Source organism: Impatiens glandulifera, chromosome 4, assembly GCF_907164915.1.
Source record: "Impatiens glandulifera chromosome 4, dImpGla2.1, whole genome shotgun sequence".
Taxonomy (NCBI): domain Eukaryota; kingdom Viridiplantae; phylum Streptophyta; class Magnoliopsida; order Ericales; family Balsaminaceae; genus Impatiens; species Impatiens glandulifera.
In genome coordinates this window covers 24,234,510-24,254,950 of record NC_061865.1, presented here as the reverse complement: position 1 = coordinate 24,254,950, position 20,441 = coordinate 24,234,510, and the positions used below count along the sequence as shown (strand labels likewise).

At 27.4% G+C, this 20,441-nt stretch overlaps 1 protein-coding gene and 1 long non-coding RNA gene across 2 annotated transcripts; both read left to right on the top strand.

The window, feature by feature from the left end:
- The first annotated feature begins 1,972 nt into the window (after window positions 1-1,972).
- Window positions 1,973-2,802, top strand: LOC124933436. The gene is made up of 2 exons (XR_007098965.1): window positions 1,973-2,307; window positions 2,390-2,802. It is a non-coding gene; the product is annotated as an uncharacterized LOC124933436 (long non-coding RNA).
- Window positions 2,803-10,180: 7,378 nt separating this feature from the next.
- Window positions 10,181-20,124, top strand: LOC124934969. Its single transcript, XM_047475447.1, has 2 exons — window positions 10,181-10,323; window positions 19,491-20,124. Exons 1-2 carry the CDS (start codon window positions 10,181-10,183, stop codon window positions 20,122-20,124), a joined length of 777 nt encoding a protein of 258 aa, XP_047331403.1.
- The last annotated feature ends 317 nt before the right edge of the window (window positions 20,125-20,441 follow it).

Sequence of the window (20,441 nt, the reverse complement as noted above, 5' to 3'; positions counted from 1 at the left end):
CCAGAGGAATTGTCCTAGGGTCCATTTGTTTGAAATTTTAATTTTAAAAATTGTTTGTTTTTAAATTAAAAGCCCTAAATCATTTTCTAAATAAAAAAAATAAAAAACAATTTCAAAATATTTTTATAAAAAAATATTTGGATAAAGGCCCTATTTTGATTTATTTTTGACTTCTAATATTTTATGCATGCTTAAGACTTGAAGAATGATTGGTTAAGTAAAACTTAATAAAACAAATTTTTCAAAACCATAATTTTATAAAGTAGACAGTTTTTAAAGAGGAAATAGTGCTAAATCTTTCTCAAGTATCAAAAAAACAAAATTTAAAAAAATTTCCAGTCAAAATAAGTTTGTAAACAAAATATTTATTGATTTTAAATTAAAAATTAATTGACCATGTTTTCATCAAATAAATAATATTTTTAATTAATTATTTTAAATTGATTTAAAATACATATTTCTTTTAAAATAAAATTATAGTTTAATTATTTTAAATTTTATTTAAATGGATCACAAAAATTAATTATTATCAAAAACATGTTTTTATAAATCTTTTAAAATAATATTTTATTGAAAAAAATTGACACACAAAACGAGGTTAAAATTGACAAGGGATTTATGGAGTTACACTTTCTAAATTTTATAAAATTATTGCAATATATATAATTGTATTATGTTTTCCATCTTTTTCGATCTACAATTAAAATAAACTTTTTTTTCTCATGGATTATATAAAAAATTATAAATTAATAATTTAATATACAATCTTAAAAAAAATATTAGTATTTAATTTAATTATTTTTTATTTAATATATATCAAATTATAAAATTCAATATATTAAAATTATTGACTAATATAATAATACGTAATACTCTTAGGCTGTAAGATTTATTTTGCACTTGTTTTGCATTGTAAGTCATCAAATCAACGTCGTAATCACCATTGATTAAAGGAAGCGCAATCGGTATAGACGACACAACACAGGCGGCACGATATGCACAAACGACACAGCACGATCGACACTTGCGACACGATATAGTCAGCCATTGAGTGTTTCTAATATAGGGTTTCTTGTGCATTTGTTAGCGCCGCTGGAATTTATCTTCGATTGTAGTTTATCTGTGATCATTTCTTAAGATTTTTGTAATTATTTGTTCTATTACTCTATTTATGTCATTATAGGGAAGGGGAAGAACAAAAGTAATAAATTTAAAGAAGTAAGAGAGTTTATTCTGGAAGAAATTGAGAATATTGCAAGAAAAGAGATTGAGAGGATAATTGATAAAGTTATGAAGAAAACTTTCGGTTTAGATACCCAATAGAAAAACCGAAAGCTTCACAGTCATTCTACCCTAATTATCTTTCTTTTTCATCTGGCCGCCGCCTTCGCCTTCTTATAATAGTTTCCCATCTCAAATCAATGAACCAGCTCCGATCTCAAGCCGTCTTCTTCTTCTAATCATGTCGTCTTCCTCTCCTAGTCATGTCGTAGTCTCTGATCTTTTAATTTATTATAGATTACACTTTACTAAACTTAGAAACAATTTCAATGATAAAAGGTTTCGATTTCGGTGTTGAAATCGTAAATATTTATTTTATATATTAGAGAAATGTTTTTTTGAACTAAATGAATAATTTCAATTTGAAAATAATTTCGTTGTTTTTTTTGTTAGACAAACCCAATATAACAAATATTTGTATATCCTGTTTATTATAAGTTGGAGGTGAATGTTAATTCACTAACAAATAATTGATTAAATTTTAAAATCTAAATTTATCTAGGACTTCAATATAATTTATACCTACCTAATTGCCCTAAACACAACACAACTGGGCCGAACGACCGGGCCCATAAGAAATGTCGGAATTTAACCTAGGAACATTTTCTCTAGCTAGCCGCGGCGGCTTCACTTCAAAATCTATAAATAGATTGTTATCACAAGTAATAGAACACAAGTAATTGATAGATGTTACAGAAGATTAAGATTATCAATGGAATTTTGATTGGAAGATGAAAGGTGAGAATCTTTTCTTTGAAAAGTTTTTTGTATACGGATTAGAAATCTTGAATTTTAATCTAACTTTTTTTTCTCTATCTATCTTATTCTCATCTATCTTATTCTCAGACTGAGTTCCGATTAGAAGATGAAAGGTGAGAAAATGATCATTGAAAAGGGTTTTCAATTCAGATGCTCAAGGACGAGAGTGATACCAGAATACGACCACTTCATGCCTACGATGGCGTATATAGAACTTGAAAAACTAGTGCTAATTAAGGAGGAGAAGAAACCGTCCTGGAATGCATGGTGAGAATTCCTAATTAAGTGCTGTTTACGATTCAAATGTTTTATAATTTGTTTCTTGATTTGTGTTTTTCTTATGATCCAGATGCTGAGGTGATTGCTTTGTTACCTGACGTTGAGTTCCAAGAGACGACGTTGAATAGGGGAGAGGACGTGAGGGAAAAGTCTACATTTGTCCTGAGCGCAGTTGCAAACATCACGACCCGAAACAAGCTTTGGGCGATATCACAGCAATACGCAGAAAACACGGCCTAGAGAAGAATTGGAAGTGTCCAAAATGCCTCAAGAAATACGCAGTAGAGGCAGAGGCAGAGACAGAGACCGACGCAAAAGAACACCTCTTTGTGGGTGAGAGAGGAATAAAAAGATGTGTAAATTATAGGGTATAAAATTAGGGTTTTCATTGGTGTTATTTTTTATTTCCAACTAATTATGTGTTTGGTTTGGTTGTGATTTTGAACATTAATGAAACCTTGATTTGTAGTTTGTTTCCCTTTACTGAATGATATAGTACTTTTATTCATGCAATAAGTTTTAAGTTAAATTTATCTATAGTAATGATAACATACTTAATAAGATTAAGTCAAATTTAATATTAAGTAAACAACATTTAAGAAAAATAAAAAAATGTAAATCAAAATTATTTATAACAATAATTAGATCAAAATATGAATTCACTAAGACCATACACAAATAGGGCCAGCAATTTTTGACACGACAAGAATACACGGCCCGGGTCGAACACGAAAAAATCAAAGTTAGGTATCTTTTTGTTCGGGTCAAAATCAGATCGACATGTTTAATCTAATTAATAAACATGTCAAAATCGGGTCGACATGACATGACCCAAAATAGACTCGATAACCCGTTTACAAGTTTCTTTTGTTGAGCTTTGTGTTATTTTTTTTATCCACTCACTCATTTTCTTTTGTAAAATTTTGTATAAGTGAATTTGTGATTTAACTTTATTTTATTTTGTATTGATGTCATTTTAATTTGAAATAGTGAGATATGAATTAATTACATCGAATTTAGTTCGAGTTGGGTTAAGTAAATCGGGTCAAACAGGTCAAACAGGTCAAACGGGTCAGAATGGTCAAACATAAATAAACAGGTTAGGTTTAGGTTAGAGATTTTTTACCCAAAATATTAAATATGTCAAATTTAGGTTAGAATTGTTGAACTCGCCACAAGGTAGCTCTGTATAACTGGTCTAAAAATAACAAAATTTTTATTTAATATTTAAAACAAATTTAGTATAAAGATGACTCATTTAACACAATTAATCTTTTATAAATTTATATATTTATTAATTTAATATTATTATCTTTCTCTCTCCTTATTTTTATTAAATAATTAATCAATTTCTCATTTTACTTTTTTCTTTATTAATTAATTAATTTTGTTATTTATCTACAAATTTATATATTTATTAATTAAATATTTTTTATTCTTTTTCCTTTTTTTATTATTAAATAATTAATTAATTTTTCATTCTACTTTTTTCTTTATTAATTAATTAATTTATTTATATATTTTTCTACATTTTTAAATTATTTCATATTTAATTATTTTAATTTTATATTTTTCTTATTATTTTTCTAAATTACCATATCAACATTGAATATTTTAAAATTATTTATCTTTTTAAGGAGATAATACTTAAAAATTAGTCAAATTATAATGACTCATCCTCTTTAACAGCAAAATATCACTTAATTTGAATAATAATGTATATTAATTTATCAAACATAATAGTAATAATCAAGATTATAAAAAAAACAATAACTCAATGTTTTTGTTTATTATTATTATAAACACGAATAAAAATTTAAATAAAAAGACTATTAATTTTATTTTTTTATATTTAAAAAAAGAAAAAAGAAAAATCTAACAAATATATTATGAATAAAAAGAGAAAAATTTTACAAAACATTATCATTAAAAAGAGAAAATTTTCGTAAAAATATTATGAATAAAAAAGAGATAGAAAGAGATAAATAAATAAATAAAAAATAAGAGGAAGAAATTGATTAATTAATTTATAAAAAAATAAAAAAAAAATGAATATATAATTAATAAATAAATTAAAAAAAAACTTTGTTTAATAATATAGGCTAAATTAGTCAATTTTGATAGTATATATATGTATATTTAAATGGATTTTTATTTGTGTATAAATAAGCTTTTTTGTTTCCTATACGAGCGATAAATGTACATATTTCAAAACTCAATGTAATTATTCAAATGCTATAAATTTGAATCTCATTTTAACATAAATTAGTTAGAATTATTTTAAATATTAATGTATTACATATATACAAATTGTTAGTTTAAGCAATGAGATTATTATCACAATTTATATAAAAATCCATCCATTTCATGAGTTAGATGTCCTGCTTTTGCAATTTCAAGTTTTTTTTGTTAGGTATATAGACTCAAAGAATGATTGTGATTTAGTGGTCTTTTGGCTATGTTTGTTAGGTAATATTTAACTAATAACTATATTAAATTTGGTTAAATGCTTGGTTGAAATATTTTATATAAATATTATTTAAAATTTATATATTTTTTAGGTACAAATTTGTACTTAGAAACCGTTACAAACTAGTATAAAAATAATACTTTTATATGTACCCTTTTATTTTTATTAAGTTTTTTCTTCCCTAATATTTTTTTTAGAAAGTTCATTCATTTTTTCGTCTATATAGTAATTCCTTATTTTTTCTTTTCATCTCTTTTCATCTAAAATCTTTTTCTCCATGGTTTTCATTTTCTTGAACTATTTTTCATCTAAACTCGTTTATATAAACATGGATTTAGGGATATTCAGATAAGATTAAGGAAACTCATTACTACGAACATAAATTTAAGGAGATGCAGAGAAGAAATGAAACTCATTTCTTCAAGCATAGATTTGGAGAGAATCAAAGAAAATTCAAGAAACTTATTTCTACAAGCAAAGATATGGGGAAATTCGGAAAAGATTAAGGAAACACATTTCTAAAAGCATATATTTGGGGATATTTGGAGAAAATTCGTATAAGATGATAACCTAGGAAGTTGAGGACGAACCCATTGTTTGAAGACAAGACTAAGAATACAAGATTTTAACATACACAATAATTTTTTTTTGAAAAAGTTAATTTTCTATCTTTTGATCTCAAAACGACTGATTTATCTACTAGTTTAGAAAAACTATATAATAAAATAGAAAATATATCATTTTAGTCTTATAATTGTTCTCCGATCTTTCTCTAACCTTTAAGAGAGAATCAAACCAATACTCGTTACAGGTTCATTTGTAAATACTATTGTTTCCTTGAATACTTATTTGAATGATTTTGCTCTTTTTCTTAATTGATAGTTGAATCGGTTACATGGTAATAAGATTCCTTATTCTGAATGAATATATAATAATAATAATAATTGATTTTAATCATCTGCTACTCTATGAAAATGAAGATAAATTAGAAGAGATAAACAAAACTAATTGAAGTAAATTAAAATTACATTAATTAGAAGAGATGATTTTAATCAATCTGTTCTAACTATGAATTGATTAATCCATCATGTACAATATAATCTTTAAACAATAATAACATTGATTGAGATGACATTTTTCTAAAATATCATATTAAAAATAAAAAACATTTACAGTAAGTGAATATGAAAAACTAATAATGATATCATCTAACATAACATATTGATAAGAACCAAATATAAACTTTCACTTTTGAGTCATATTGTTTGATTAGTCTTGAGTTTGTCTTAACCAAAAGTTGTTAAATTACTTTATTATTAATTCTTCAAGTGTGCTTGTTCCCCTTCTTCCTTACCATGAAAAGTCTTTCTGATGAAAAGAAAAAGAAAAAGAAGGCGTTAAGAAACCCTCTTGGCCCAGCCCTAGACACTCTAAGATCATTTTTCAAACTTGCTCCCATTGATCAATTAAAGAGAGATTCAACAACTAAAAGAAAGATTGATTATTCGGGATCCTTTCTTTCTTCAAACGGAATGCACAAAGATAGAAATATAATCGGACTTATTCCCGATCTGAACCAAGAATTCTGTTTCTTTATCACCAATCAAATCACTATTCGCGATTCATGATTCTATTTTATCATCAACCCAATACCCATTCACGTTTTTTTATTTTTTTTATCAATGAATAGACCTCTTTACTTGTATGACTTAGATGTATCATCTTTCTCGAAAAAGTTATTCGATTAATGGAATTTTCTATGATACTTATAAGATCGATAAGAATAATATTTTTTTTTTAGAGCATATTGATTTGACCCCATAAGCGAGACCACCACCCAATAACTCATATTGCTTTATTAGTCTTGAGTTTTGTTTGAGATGTGACTGATGTATGCTTAGATTAATACATCTTCTTACTAATAATATTAGATTTTAATTATCACTATAAATAGATGGATTCTACTGATGATGAATATTATAGTGACAAAGTAGATAATTATGACGATCATAATGCAATTTGTATGTTTTTGAAATGATATAAAATGATCTCTAATTTTTTTTTGCAAAGAATGGTCATGCTACTTGCTTATGAGCGATGTTTATCAACTTTCTAATCTATTTATCAATCTATCAATACCGCACAACTAAAAACATACACTATAAATAGGATGACAAAACTCAATGATAAAGGATAGAAGGACTTTCCTTCGTTTATGCAATTTGATGGAGGTGTTAAGGTTATCTAACTCCAAAAGTGTATCTTTTAAGAAAAGATAGATATATTACTATATATTCTAGCTCATCATATTAAGATAAGAAATTTTTCATTTGCATTTTATCGTTCCAGATGGACAATTAGTAAATATGTGCATGAAATGTTAAAATTCGTTATAAATCTTCAAGTTGACCTACTAAAAAAAGTCAAAGACTCTCCAAAATTCTCATACAAATGAAAGATGGAAATGGTTTGAGGTAAATAATAAATGTATTGTTTCTATATACTAATAAAATACATGTTTTTTATTTTATTTTTGTATATATGAATAAAATTATTTAGGAGTTATAGATGGAACATATATTCTACGGGAGAAGATATAAAAGAAACATATATAATTCGAAAAGAACAAATTACAACAGACATGCTAGGGGTTTGCTCTCATGATATGATGTTCATTTATATATTACATGGTTGGGAATATTCTGTTGTTGATAGTAAATTTTATGAGATGCAATTAGTAGAAACAATGATTTAAAAGTTCCTCGAGATAAGGAATATATAACTATTTATTCATATAAAAAATTAGACATTAACATATGTTATTGTTACTTAGTAAAAATGTTAATAAATAATTACATTATTACATGTTACTATTACTTAGTAGAAGTTGGATACACAAATGAAGAAGGATTTTTAAATGACACAAGTACCATTTAAGATCTTAGGATGTTGCACGAACACCTTCTAACTGCGAAGAATTTTTCAGCATGAAACATGTTGCTGCAAGAAATGTTATTGAAATGAAATTTAGTTTGTTCTAACTTAGATGGGATATAATGAGAAGGCATATGTTTTATCCAATTAAGACGCAATTTCGTTTAATTAACATCATTTTATGCCATCCCAAACGATAAAAAATTTTGTATTGGAAGAGGTTTAAGATTTGGTAAAAATAAAAAAGTATTTTCAATGTATCACGTTCAAGTTTAAGTTATATAATTTTATCTTTGCAAAAGAAAATACATTTTTATAATAAATTGTTTTTGGATTTTTTGTTCCTAAAGAGTTTTTATACAAATATAATTTCTAAGTTAGTTTGTCATGTATATTTGATGATTTATTTAAGATATATTTTCTCTTTCTTTCCAATTGAAGTAAGTGTTGTATGAATGTGCTATGTAAGGGGGTTGTATATATCATTACTCTTATTTAAAATCTCTAAATTTTATTCATCAAGTTTATATATATATATATATATAAATATATATATATATATATATATCAAAATTCATTATTGATATATCATTACACTTAACGACAACATTCGATTTATAATGGGTTTCACAACAATACATAATATCGATATTACAAAAATTAAAGTAATTTGGCGATTAACATGGATTAATGTAAAAATTATTGCACTATAATACAAGGAATTTCTATGCAATAGTTGAAAAATATTTACCAAATATACCATTCGATCCGTCATAGGTTTCTCCACAATACATATTATTGATATTGCAAATATTACAGCAATTTAGTGATATATTGTAGTTGAAAGTTGAAAATTATTTACTAAACAAGACATCAACAACATTATTCGTAATAATTTCCAAAGATAAAATAGCTAAGAAATTGCAATAGTTATCAAACTAAAGATATAATTAAATTTTATAAAACCAAAACTATGAATAAATATTACAACAAAGTGTTGTAAGCCAAAAACATAAGACATCAATATATTAAAACATAACCATAAAATGTTTAAAAATAACAACTATATTAACAAGACATAAATATTCTAAAACTTCAAAAACATAAATCAAAAGAATTTAATTATCAGTCATTTTTCTTACTTTTCTTGCTTCCATTTGATCATTCTGGTTTATCCATGCTCATTTTAATTATTTTCACTGTCAAGTCACCCACCACATAATAAATCAATCTATTCTCAATCAAAATCACATATTTTATCTATCAAATTAATAAGCAACAACAAAATATTCATCAAAACTCAAACATGGTAACATATATATAAATGTGCAGTAGTTCATATTATGCATAAAGAATCAAAAGTTCTACAAATGAAATGAAATATTTTCGTCGTCTTCTCTTGGATGATGCAGATAGTTGTATGATTGATTGTTTGTATATCCTCTAGGAGAATATCAACTATTCGTTTATTGAAAGACAAATTTTTAAAGGCTAACAAGTTGTTATGCGAATGAAAACTTTTTTATGTGAGGTGTTGTGCACACATTCTAAATCTTGTGGTTCAAGATGGGTTGAGAGAGATTATTGACATCACTAGAAAGATAAGAGAAATTGTGAATTATATTAATTGATCGGATGGAAGAATCATTCTTTTTCAGAAATAGTGCAGCAATTGCAATTGCCTGGAAAAAAGTTAATCCATGATTGTCGAACAAGGTGGAATTCAACATTTGAGATGTTAAGTTGTGAACTTAAATATTGACCAGTGTTTCCACAATTTGCTTATCGAGATCCATATTATGATTGTTGTCCTAGTTTAGAAGATTGGGTATAGGTTGAGAAAGTATGCTCAGTTTTACAATATTTTGGACTTCTACACAAGTTATTTCTGAAAGTGAATATCCAACATCAAATTTGTTCCTTCAAGAAGTGAAAAATATTAAAATGATGTTAGATAGAAATTTTAATGTTGCGGATGGTTTTGTACAAGCAATGATTCAAAGAATGAAAGCTAAATTTGACAAATATTAGGGAGAGAACAATTTATTGTAGGCCATTAAAGCTATTTTGGATCCTAGGTTGAAAATTTGAAGTGTTGAATTTTGCTTATCAAGAATATATTCGAATGTTGATGCCCAAGAAAAAAATTATAGAGATTAAAAAAGTTTATATGATCTCTACGATGATTATGTGACTGCAAACAATATTGAAGAAAGGGGACATTATAGTGGCAATCAAGTTGGAGGTGATGGTCAACCACAAGAAGATTTGGATGAATATATAAATACAAATATAGGTTTACGCCCTACAAACGTGTTGAATGATTATTTATCCAAACGTGTTGAGCCAAAGGTTAATCGAGATAAATTTAATTGATTGGAATGGTGAAAAGTGAGTAGGCTAACGTATAAGATATTGTTGAAGATGGCTTGAGATATTTTGGCAATTCCAATAACCATGGTGTCTTTTGAATCACCATTTAGTACTGAAGCGAGGGTCATTGATGCTTATCGTTCATCATTAGTTCCAGAAATAGTACAAGTATTAATGTGTGCAGGAGATTGGTATATGTGCCTTCATGGAGCGAAAAAAAGACAAAGGTAAGTTTTTACATTTAAATATTTGTAATAATTTTTAAATTTAAATGTATTTTCTTGTGTACACAAAGAGCCATAGATTAAAGAAATTGCGCTTCAAATTCCTTGAACGATGAAGCAACAAGAATCATCTCTGTTTTATGTAAGACCCCAATTTTCTATATTAAAATTTTTCCCTTCAAAGTTTTAGGGTTTAAAGCTTAATTTTGATTATTCTCATGTCAATCAAGATCTTTATAATTTACTTTGGTGAGACTTTATTGTAAGATTATGATTAATGACTTCGTTTTCATTCTGTAATGTCTTAATGACATTTGTGATAATGTCTTTCAATATTCAACAATTTTTTATTTTATAACTTGTACTATTTTTGTGATGAACATATTCTAAATATTCAATTTCGTTTGTAATTCTTAAATGATGTTTGTGATTGAATGAACATTTGTTATCTTTAAATTATTTGATGGTATTTATATTTGTTATTTTAAAATAATATTTTAATTATATATGTATAGTTTATCAAATATATATTATAATATGTTTGAGATATAATAGTGGTAGTAAAATGTAATTTTAATTAATAAAATTTAATTTTAGAGTTTTTGAGTTCGAGCTCAAGTAGCTCGAATTGTCATCGAGTCGAATTTGATTATAAATTTTGGTGTTCAATCGAGTTCAAGTTCGAGTATTTATAATGTAATTTGAGTCGAGTTCGAGTAGTATGGTACTCGACTCGTTTACACCCCTAGGTTCATACACCTCGACTGAGAAACATAGCTTCAGGTTAGTCTAATCCAAGGTTGAAATCATTGAACCTCGAGCCACTCTTGGCCCGCATACCACGTGTCAACCATGAGCACTGCTACAGGATTCTCGGTGGTTACAATACCTATGTAGTTCCCAACAACTACATTTTCCCATTTTTAATGCATTTTCATCCACTTCAATAGGTAATTTAAACTCGAAAAGGGATTTAAGAATCTCAACTTTTGGTTTAAAAACTACTAGGTAAGTTTTGCCTTTATATTTCTCCTGATCATCAGCTTTCTGTCCTACATTTTTCTTCCAAACTTCATTAATTTTCAAGTTGGAATTACTTCTGATAGTGTAGGTCTTCGTTTTGGGGCACTTCATAAGCTCCCTTATTATTTCCACACACCAGCTAACTATCTTCTTGTATTTATCTTGTTTTAGTAAGTTCTAATCCTGAAGATAGTGAATATTGACTTGGATAGTAGTTTGATGTGTTTTTTTACTAAGCAGAATCTCTCTGTTCTTTGTTTGGAATAAAAATTTTGTAATTTGATTCTTGAGTCCGTAGAGATTTGCCCTTTTTTCTATCCAACCTTTCATATTCTATCCTTTTTAATTTCAAACTTCAAACTTTCAGTTTCATTATACACTTTTTCCTTACACTTCTGAGAGCTCTGTTTCTGCATTTTCGCTTTCTTAGAGCGCTGTTTATGTTCTATTTCATCTATCGTTTTCTTGCTTGAATCGATTTTCACGAAGTCATGCACTTCTTTTTCCTTATTCCTATTCTTTCTCCCCATCATAGTAGAAGAACTAGATAATACAAGAAAGCAAGAATGCAGACAACTCAACCAAACCCAAATTACTTACAATCTAGAATAACCTACGACCATGAACGATCGTAGAATAGTGAACTAGTGACCCTGTTTCACAACTCAACGCCCTAACGATCGAAATCAATTACGACCCAAGTGACATGTTCTCAAACAATCCTAGCGACCGTATTTCCGATTTTCTGACCCAAGATTTGCGACACAAGCAAATAATTTTCAAACGAACGTGTCAGACGTGTCGATCATACCGATTGTGTCGAATGTGCCGACGATCGTGACTGTAACCACGTTTCCCGTAACCTGCGACCAAATCAAACAACTAAATTTTGTGCGACCATTCTGACTATGCCGAACGTGCCAAACGTGTTGATCGTGTCGATTGTGCTGAGCGTGTTGATGGTCGTAATTCCAACGCAATTGTCCCATAAGGTTTTTGATCTCGAAAAAAATGATATTTTCTATCGTTCTTCGTAATATTATAATTGTCAGTTTTACTTGTAATCAATTAAAGAATGAATATTCAAAATAATTTTCTTAATATTTCAATGAAAACAAATTTATCATAAGGTTTGGATCATATTCAAAGATGACCTTAATTATGAAACCAAGTTTACCATAAAGATAACAACATGAAGAATTGGCATTGCTTAAACATATAGGTAGATTCTCACTTTTGGACATTAACATTATTAATGAGAACATCACAATTGATTATAATTGGGATGATTTTGAGTACGTGGATTTTTTGGTAAAATATTTAAAAGTAATAACATATGATGATAATATAAAAAAAATAAAAATAAAATTATTTTAATATTTTGATTAATACATTGAGTGATCATATAATATATACTAGAACTAGAGTAAATTGATATGTTTAGTGTTTATTATTGATATAACTCAAACTGAAGAAGTCTTCCCAAATGAATACAAAGAAAGTGGTGATACTTCTAATGGATAGAACTTTTGGGGTTTAATTTTCCCTAGCAAAAAAGATAAGTAAAAGAGAGTTAAAAAATAAATATATGATTAAAAATATATACCTTGTTTTTTTTTAATAAAACATATGTTATTGCCTAGGCCCATCTATTATAAGGCTAGTTTGATTTAAGCACAAATAAATTGTGATTATATAATAAGTTGTTACACTAATTTACATAAATAAGTTATCTTGTATAAATAAAATTAAATATACTTGAATATTTAGTGAATAAGTGTAATAATTTGAAACAAATAAAAATGACAACTTGAAACGATTGCGGATAACAATAACGATAATTGAATATTATTATACGTAAATGATCATTAAAACGAATAAACTTAATTAAATAAATCTGTAACAAATGTAATTTTTTATTTTATTTGTACGAAAAAATGACATTGAATTTATTAAACACTTAAAACGGATGACATTTAACCCCGCCATTATATTCAACCTGTCCCAAATGCACGAGACACACCATAGTCCATTATTCAATTCATTCTCTGAAATATATCCTTTTGGATTATCATATTATTTAATAGTTAATACAACTATAGAAGTAATATTTTAGCAAAAGTATTTAATATCATCTTTGTAAAGTTTTTACTAGGAATATGAATTTATACTTCTATACAATAGAAATTCGATAAATTAATACTCGATTATTTAATAAACTCTCTAAGATAATATTTTTGGTCGGTCCCGACTCGGGGATAGGGTGCTAAATAAATAATTCGCTAAAATTATAAGATAATACATTTTTGATAATTTCTTTATACCCCATATAAAATATAAATTAATAATTCCTTATATATAGCATATTACATGAATGATTTATGAAGGTTTCTTGAAAAATGACTCAATTGTCTTGTGTTTTTTTGTTGAAATCAATTTCCCCTTAAATCTCGTCTCTAATTTTCCTTAGCATGGTAAAAAACTTCTGGTGTTGTTTTCTTATAGCTCAACAAGAAATTGTTCAATGTGATTGCTGCTTTAATAGCTTCGTTTCACGAATGGGGCTCTATTGTAGAACTTTCATCATCTTCTTCATCGATATCATCTTTATTAATTCCAATAACACTTTTAATAATTTCTTCTAATATATTTGAGTTACCTACAATATTTTGATCTTGTTTATATAGAAAATATTTTTAATGTCCATAAAGTGATACATTGAACACAAGAAGCATTATAAGGTGGGAGATTGAATGTTTCTTTAAAATTAATTTCAAATAGGTCTAATAAGCCCTAAGGCTGAAGATGGGACATAATCTACTACAACTGAAATCTAGAAGATTCAATGTAGCAGACGTTACATCCATGAGATGAGCACCCATGCTCCATTCGACGCCCATGAACGTTCTGCGTAGCCAATAACGCTTCCACGCAATAGTGAATCAGTAGACAAATGCCTCCAACGACCTCAATCCAAACGCGCGCGGATCGCCCATCGTCAATAAAGCGCTAATGGATTGCCCAACATCCGCGCTTAGGCTCGAAACAATGTCGTTTTGGCCCCTCATCGGCGCTCAAATGCTGAAGGAGGAGACGATGCCGTTTTCGGCCTACTTTGTCTTCTTCCTCGCAACGACGAACTAGATAAGAACAATTTTCATATTTGATTTCTCAAAGATGGAACTTTGTCATTTCTCCACTATTTGACTCCGTTTAAACGTTGAAATAATCACCCTACTCCGGTGATCATTTCACCTACAACCTAGGGCAATATCATTGCATATACGGACAGTTGGCTGAAGAATAAATAAAAGACCATTAATGACCTTTTGACTAAGCTGAAGTCACTTTGTTGATCAACCGACTTGGGAGGCTATAAATAGCTTCCCCTTGGCAAACTGAAGGCAATGAATCCAATCATAATCCCTCAATCAATCCCAAGAGAAATCTGTCATTATAGATTTTCAAGCTTTTTTTAAAATTTTGGAAATTTTGTGTAAGGTTGTAGAACTCAGACCTGACATTCAGAAAGTTTCTTAAAGTGTTCATGAGTGTTCTCTAACTCATAGTAATTTGAAAAACATACTGTAATTTGATTTACATGTTTAAATTGATTTTTTTTTTATATTTCAGTTTGATCAGTTTCATATACAACTTGCTTATCTGATTTTTTGATTGGAAAACGACCCTATAATCATTTATAAGCTTTCTATCGAAACAAAACTGAATCAATCAACCTAAATCAGAAATACTCAAATTTAATTTTGAATTTTATCAAAATCGGGTTTCTATTACTCAAGAACAACAACTCACAAATATTTTCAATACGTTTCTAAGGATATTAGAAGCATATTCAAGCATATTCAAGCCAATTCCACGTCATCCCGATCATGTTTGATCAAAAACTATTTTTTATAAAAAAATAAAATTTTCAATTCTTGAATCGGTTAAAATGAATAATTAGTGTTCATGTTTTGGTTTTATTAAACCATATGAAGTATAAGGAAGCTATTAGTTAGCTCCTTACACATCTTTAAACATTAAAGCTCATAAACACGGTTTTTAATCAATATTGTTTGAGTTAAGTGAGACATCATCCCTATCGAATGATGCATCGGGATGATATTATAAAATATCACAGGGACTATACAAAGCTCCCCATGCCCTTGGATCAAAAGACCATGTCCCTAGTCGAAATCATCAAACTTGTAGTTTGATGTTATTGATGTCCAACCGAGGGCTCAACCTGAGTTCGATTTTCGACCGAGAAAATTGAACCCTTCCCTAAACTCGACCGAGAATTTCTAATCTAGACCGAGAAAATTCAGCTGAGGACCGAAAGCTCCTCGCACCTTGATCGAGAAATATCACACATGACCGAGAGCTCTCCTCACACCCCGACCGAGAAATCTCACACCCGACCGAAGACCTCCCACACCTCGACTAAGGAATCTCACACCCGGACTGAGGATTCCTAATCCAAGACCGAGAAATTCAATATTTTTTATTTTTTTAAGTAATAAAGAAAATAATGAATAGCTAAATTAAAATTTAGATGCTAAAGAGTAGAGAATTATAAAGGTAATAGATAAATAAGTAATAAAGTTAATAATATGACCTAGGGAGGGTAAAGAAAAAGAATAATAAATGACTCAGAGGAAAATGTAAACAAATATATATATATAGAAAAGTAATTATATATTTTACATAAAGATTATTAAACTTCAAGATTAATTAATTAATTGCATCGTATATATATCAATATAATATCTTAATTATACATTATTAATATTTGTTACTTTTATATTATATTTTGACTTTAAATATATAATTCTTTAGTTTAATTTACATTTATGATTAAGAGAAAATATATAAATTAAGATATGAGTAATTAATAATTTGTGCTATCTGGGCTAACTCAGGCCCATAATTTTGTTTTATCTGATTTGATATAGTTAATGGTGCTTGCTTGCATGTGGTATTTTGATTTTTTTTTATAAATTAAATATATATATATATATTACATAATTATTTAATTTATTAATTAAAATACTAACATATTTTTATTTATTTTATTAAATTTAAATTTTAAATAAATAATAATTATTTTAAATAAATTTCCAATAATTATTTTTTTAATCAATTAATTTACATATAGTTTTAATTTATGATTGTATGTGTCACTTTCTAAACGTGGTTTTCACTTACACTTTCAAAATTTGATTTTCTAGTATTATATTTTCTTTTTATTAATTTATATGTTTCTTACCTAATTAATATATTTTATATAGTGATTTATATCAATTTATATTTAAATAAAAAAAATTAATCTTATTAACAATTGTTGTAATAATATTTTTTTCTTAGAAAACTAAACATGTTTACCAATTACTTGCAAGATCAATATAATCCTTTTTAAAAACAATATTTAAATTACTTGCAAGATCAATATAACTTTTTATTATAACAAATCACTTTTTAAAAAAAGTTAATAATTAATTTCAAAACAACTTTTTCTTTATCAATATCATTAAAAATAATAAATAAATAAATTGTATATATTTTTTAAAATGTTAAGTATATTATTTGTTGTACAATTCAAAGTTAATATATGGTATGATTTAATAATAAAATAAAAGTGTCCTTACTCTACTTATATATATCATGGATGTCATATTAAGAAAGAACAAAAATAAAATATAAAAATTATCCAAATATATTTTTTTATTATTAATCCTCTCTTCACAAATTTATACATCGATTAATTTGATATTATTATTTAACTAAATTTTTACAAGTGTTATTAAAAGAATTGTCCTTTCCTTTTATAAAAAAAAAATTGTCCCTTCCTTTTATAAAGAACACACATTTTATGTGTCAACAAAATGATGAGAATATCGTACAATCAATGAAAGACTTGAAAAAAGAACAAATATTTTTTTTAATATATTTTTTATTAAAGATAATTTATTAACAAAATTAATAATGAAAATATTTATATATTTAATATATCCTAACCAAACAACATATGGATTTTAACTATTCAAAAAACACTCATTTCTACAAATTTAATTGTTCATATGTCTTATCAAAGCTTAGAATACATATTTAGTTTTTTATATTCAAATTAATTTTTTTATAATTAATATATATTCATTAGGGTTTATTGTTAAGATTAATGATATATATTAATGTTTTAATTATCAGATTATTATATAATTATTTTAAACCGAGAGATCTTTGTTATTAGAATTAAATACATTTATATAGCTTAATGTTTAAAAATAGATAGTTAGCTGCTATTTAACTTTTAAATAAAGAAAAAACTAAATAAGTAGTGAAATATACCACCGTGAGATTATTTATATGCATCCAAATGCAATGAAAGATTTAAAAAATGTAATTAATCAAACTAATAGTTAGTTAATAAGATCTCTAAAATTAAATTAGAAAAACATAAACCTAACAAATTATAGACATGAAGAATGAATGATCCAAAATTCATGCCAAAAGTACTTTATATTTGACCCTAGATATATAACTACTTACATGCCTGGTTTTTTTCTTATATTATTATTATTCTTCTTCTCGAAAAAGAATACCATGTTTTTTTATCATCTGTAAACTGAACAAGAAGAATGTATGTATATTTTTTTTATATAATTGTCTTTTATTATATTTATTTCTTAACTACTAACAAATCATGCATCGTTATCATGCACAGCTTTTTCTTTAGCTAGTAATCATGGTTGAAAGAAAAATGCATTATTATTATTCAAGAACATCCATTTATAAGTTAGTGAGACCCAAAGATCAACAATCACACTTCGTTCTCATCATTCTCATTTCGAACATTACTTTGTCGGCCTGTGAACTTTCTAATTATTCTCATTTAGAACACTACTTTATCCTCAAGTGAATATCATGTGTATGCTTAATTTATTTCACAATGTAATCGACATTTAACATAATATTTTAAGCATACTAATGATTGAAAAACTATTCGTCCCATCTGCAATACAAGGTTAGTTATAGACTTATAAAAAAACTCATAGACTGTTATTTTCTTCTCATTCTAGATTAAGATAATGATAATAAAACTTAGTTTGAGACATTTTTCAATATTGATTTTTAAAACAATTTTAGATTTTAATACAAGTTTATAAAACATTAACAAGTAATGTAAATGATTTTATAATTTTTTTTGTACCAAATTAATAAGTAATATAAAATTTGTATTTTTATTATCAAAAATATTAAGAACTTCTCTGTTTATTTATCAATAATTTTTTTTATCTTATATTAAAATATATATATATATATATTTATATGTTTTTTTTGGTTAATAGCAAGTACACAATTATTTATTAACATGAAAATTAATTTTAGTTGGGGGTACTAGAATAAAAAAAAGGATGAGAATAATAATATAATTTTCTTTGAAATTATTTATTTAATTTTATTGATAATAAGTTAAAAAAATAAAATAATTTGTATTTATTTATAACATTTATTTTCAGGAGTGTAATTGTACCGAAGAACAAAAGAATATAATGGAGATTTGGTTATGCGGACAGAATTGAATTGGTGGATAGCATTGTTATGGGATTCATTGGAATTGGTCTCAACAGATTGTCCTCCCGAAGAAGGTTATGATTCTTATGAAAGAGCTTGAGACCTTGATACATAATTTTATTTGGGGCATCCAAGGCCGCGGGGGTAAGAAAGTTAATTGGACCGATGTATGCATGCCTAAAAGTGAAGGGGGAATCAGTTTGGGAATTGCGTGGAGTGGAATAAAGTTGTCACATATAAGCACTTATGGGCGATCCAAGGAAAGAAAGAGTCGTTGTGGGTTAAATAGGTTCACTCGAGGTTCATGAAAAACGAACTTATATATGCACAAGCAAAGTGAAGGATGAAATGGCATGGTCTTTAAAGAAGATTCTGAAATTGAAAAATAGTGTTGCTTCAATCTTTGACACTCGACTCGAGGATGGATGAGGTACTCTCTTTTGGCATGATCCGTGGTTTGAGAGTCGGCCACTTATTGATAGAGAAGAGTTTTGAGGGATGAGGATTAGGAGAGATTATGTGGCTGCCACGGTTAAAGATATACACGGTGGGCTTTGAAATTCTATTTTTAGGCGGACTACGAAGGGAAGAAGAGTATTTAATCATTTGAGTGGTATCCAATTGAACGATAGGGCTGATGTTCATTTGTGGAATGCCGAAGAGGATGGAAAGTTAAAGTCTAACAAGATTTGGAATGTCATAAGGGAAAGAGGTCAAGTTGTTAATTGGGCAGCTCTTGTTTGGTCTTCTAAAGTCATCCTGATGCATCGTTTCATTCTTTGGTTGACTTTCCGTAGAAGACTTAGCACTCGGGATCGAATTCAAGTTTACATGGACATTCCAGATGCTAGTTGCTTACTTTGTGATGGAAATGTGGAGGCGATTGATCACTTACTCGGGGGTTGTCCGTTTACAAGGCATGTGTGGAATAAGTTCACTTCGGCGATGTTGGAGGCGTGGGAGGAAATTATAGTTGCTGCCCAAGATAGAACTAGGGCAAATAAATTTCCAGCAAATATTTTTAAGTACAATTTTGCCTCTATCGTGTATCATGTTTGGGCCGAAAGTAACGCACGGGTGTTTGAAAGAGTGCGTCGAAGTATTGACCAAGTTTGGAGTGATATTGTATTTGATTGCGGGGCACTTATGAGGGCATGGAGGAGGATCCCCAAAGGCAAACGCGCATGGAATCTTTTTCGGGATTGAAAGATATCATACGAGGAAGTCACTTCTTTAAAAAAAATTAAAGCGAGATAAGAGTTTAATATGTTTGTTTTTATAATTCACTTGTTAAAGTCATGAACTTGTTATTTGGATTGTTTGTTTTTTTTCTTTTAAACTATGGTTTTATCTTTATAGGTTGTTAGAAAGATAGACGGAACATATTTTTCTCCTATTTTGGGATTTTTTAATAAAATACCGATAAGTCGTTTTTCAAAAAAAAAAATATAAATTAAATCATTAGGGGTATTTCCAAATGTTGAGGGTCTGTTATTGAGTTCTTGAGTGCACATCAATGTTAT

What these genes read in the sequence shown, in the direction of transcription:
- LOC124934969 (XM_047475447.1), top strand. Translation starts at nt 10,181, where the DNA reads ATGGTGTCTTTTGAATCACCATTTAGTACTGAAGCGAGGGTCATTGAT. An exon ending in GGAGCGAAAAAAAGACAAAG is followed by an intron (nt 10,324 to 19,490) that starts GTAAGTTTTTAC and finishes TTCTATTTTTAG; the next exon opens with GCGGACTACGAAGGGAAGAA.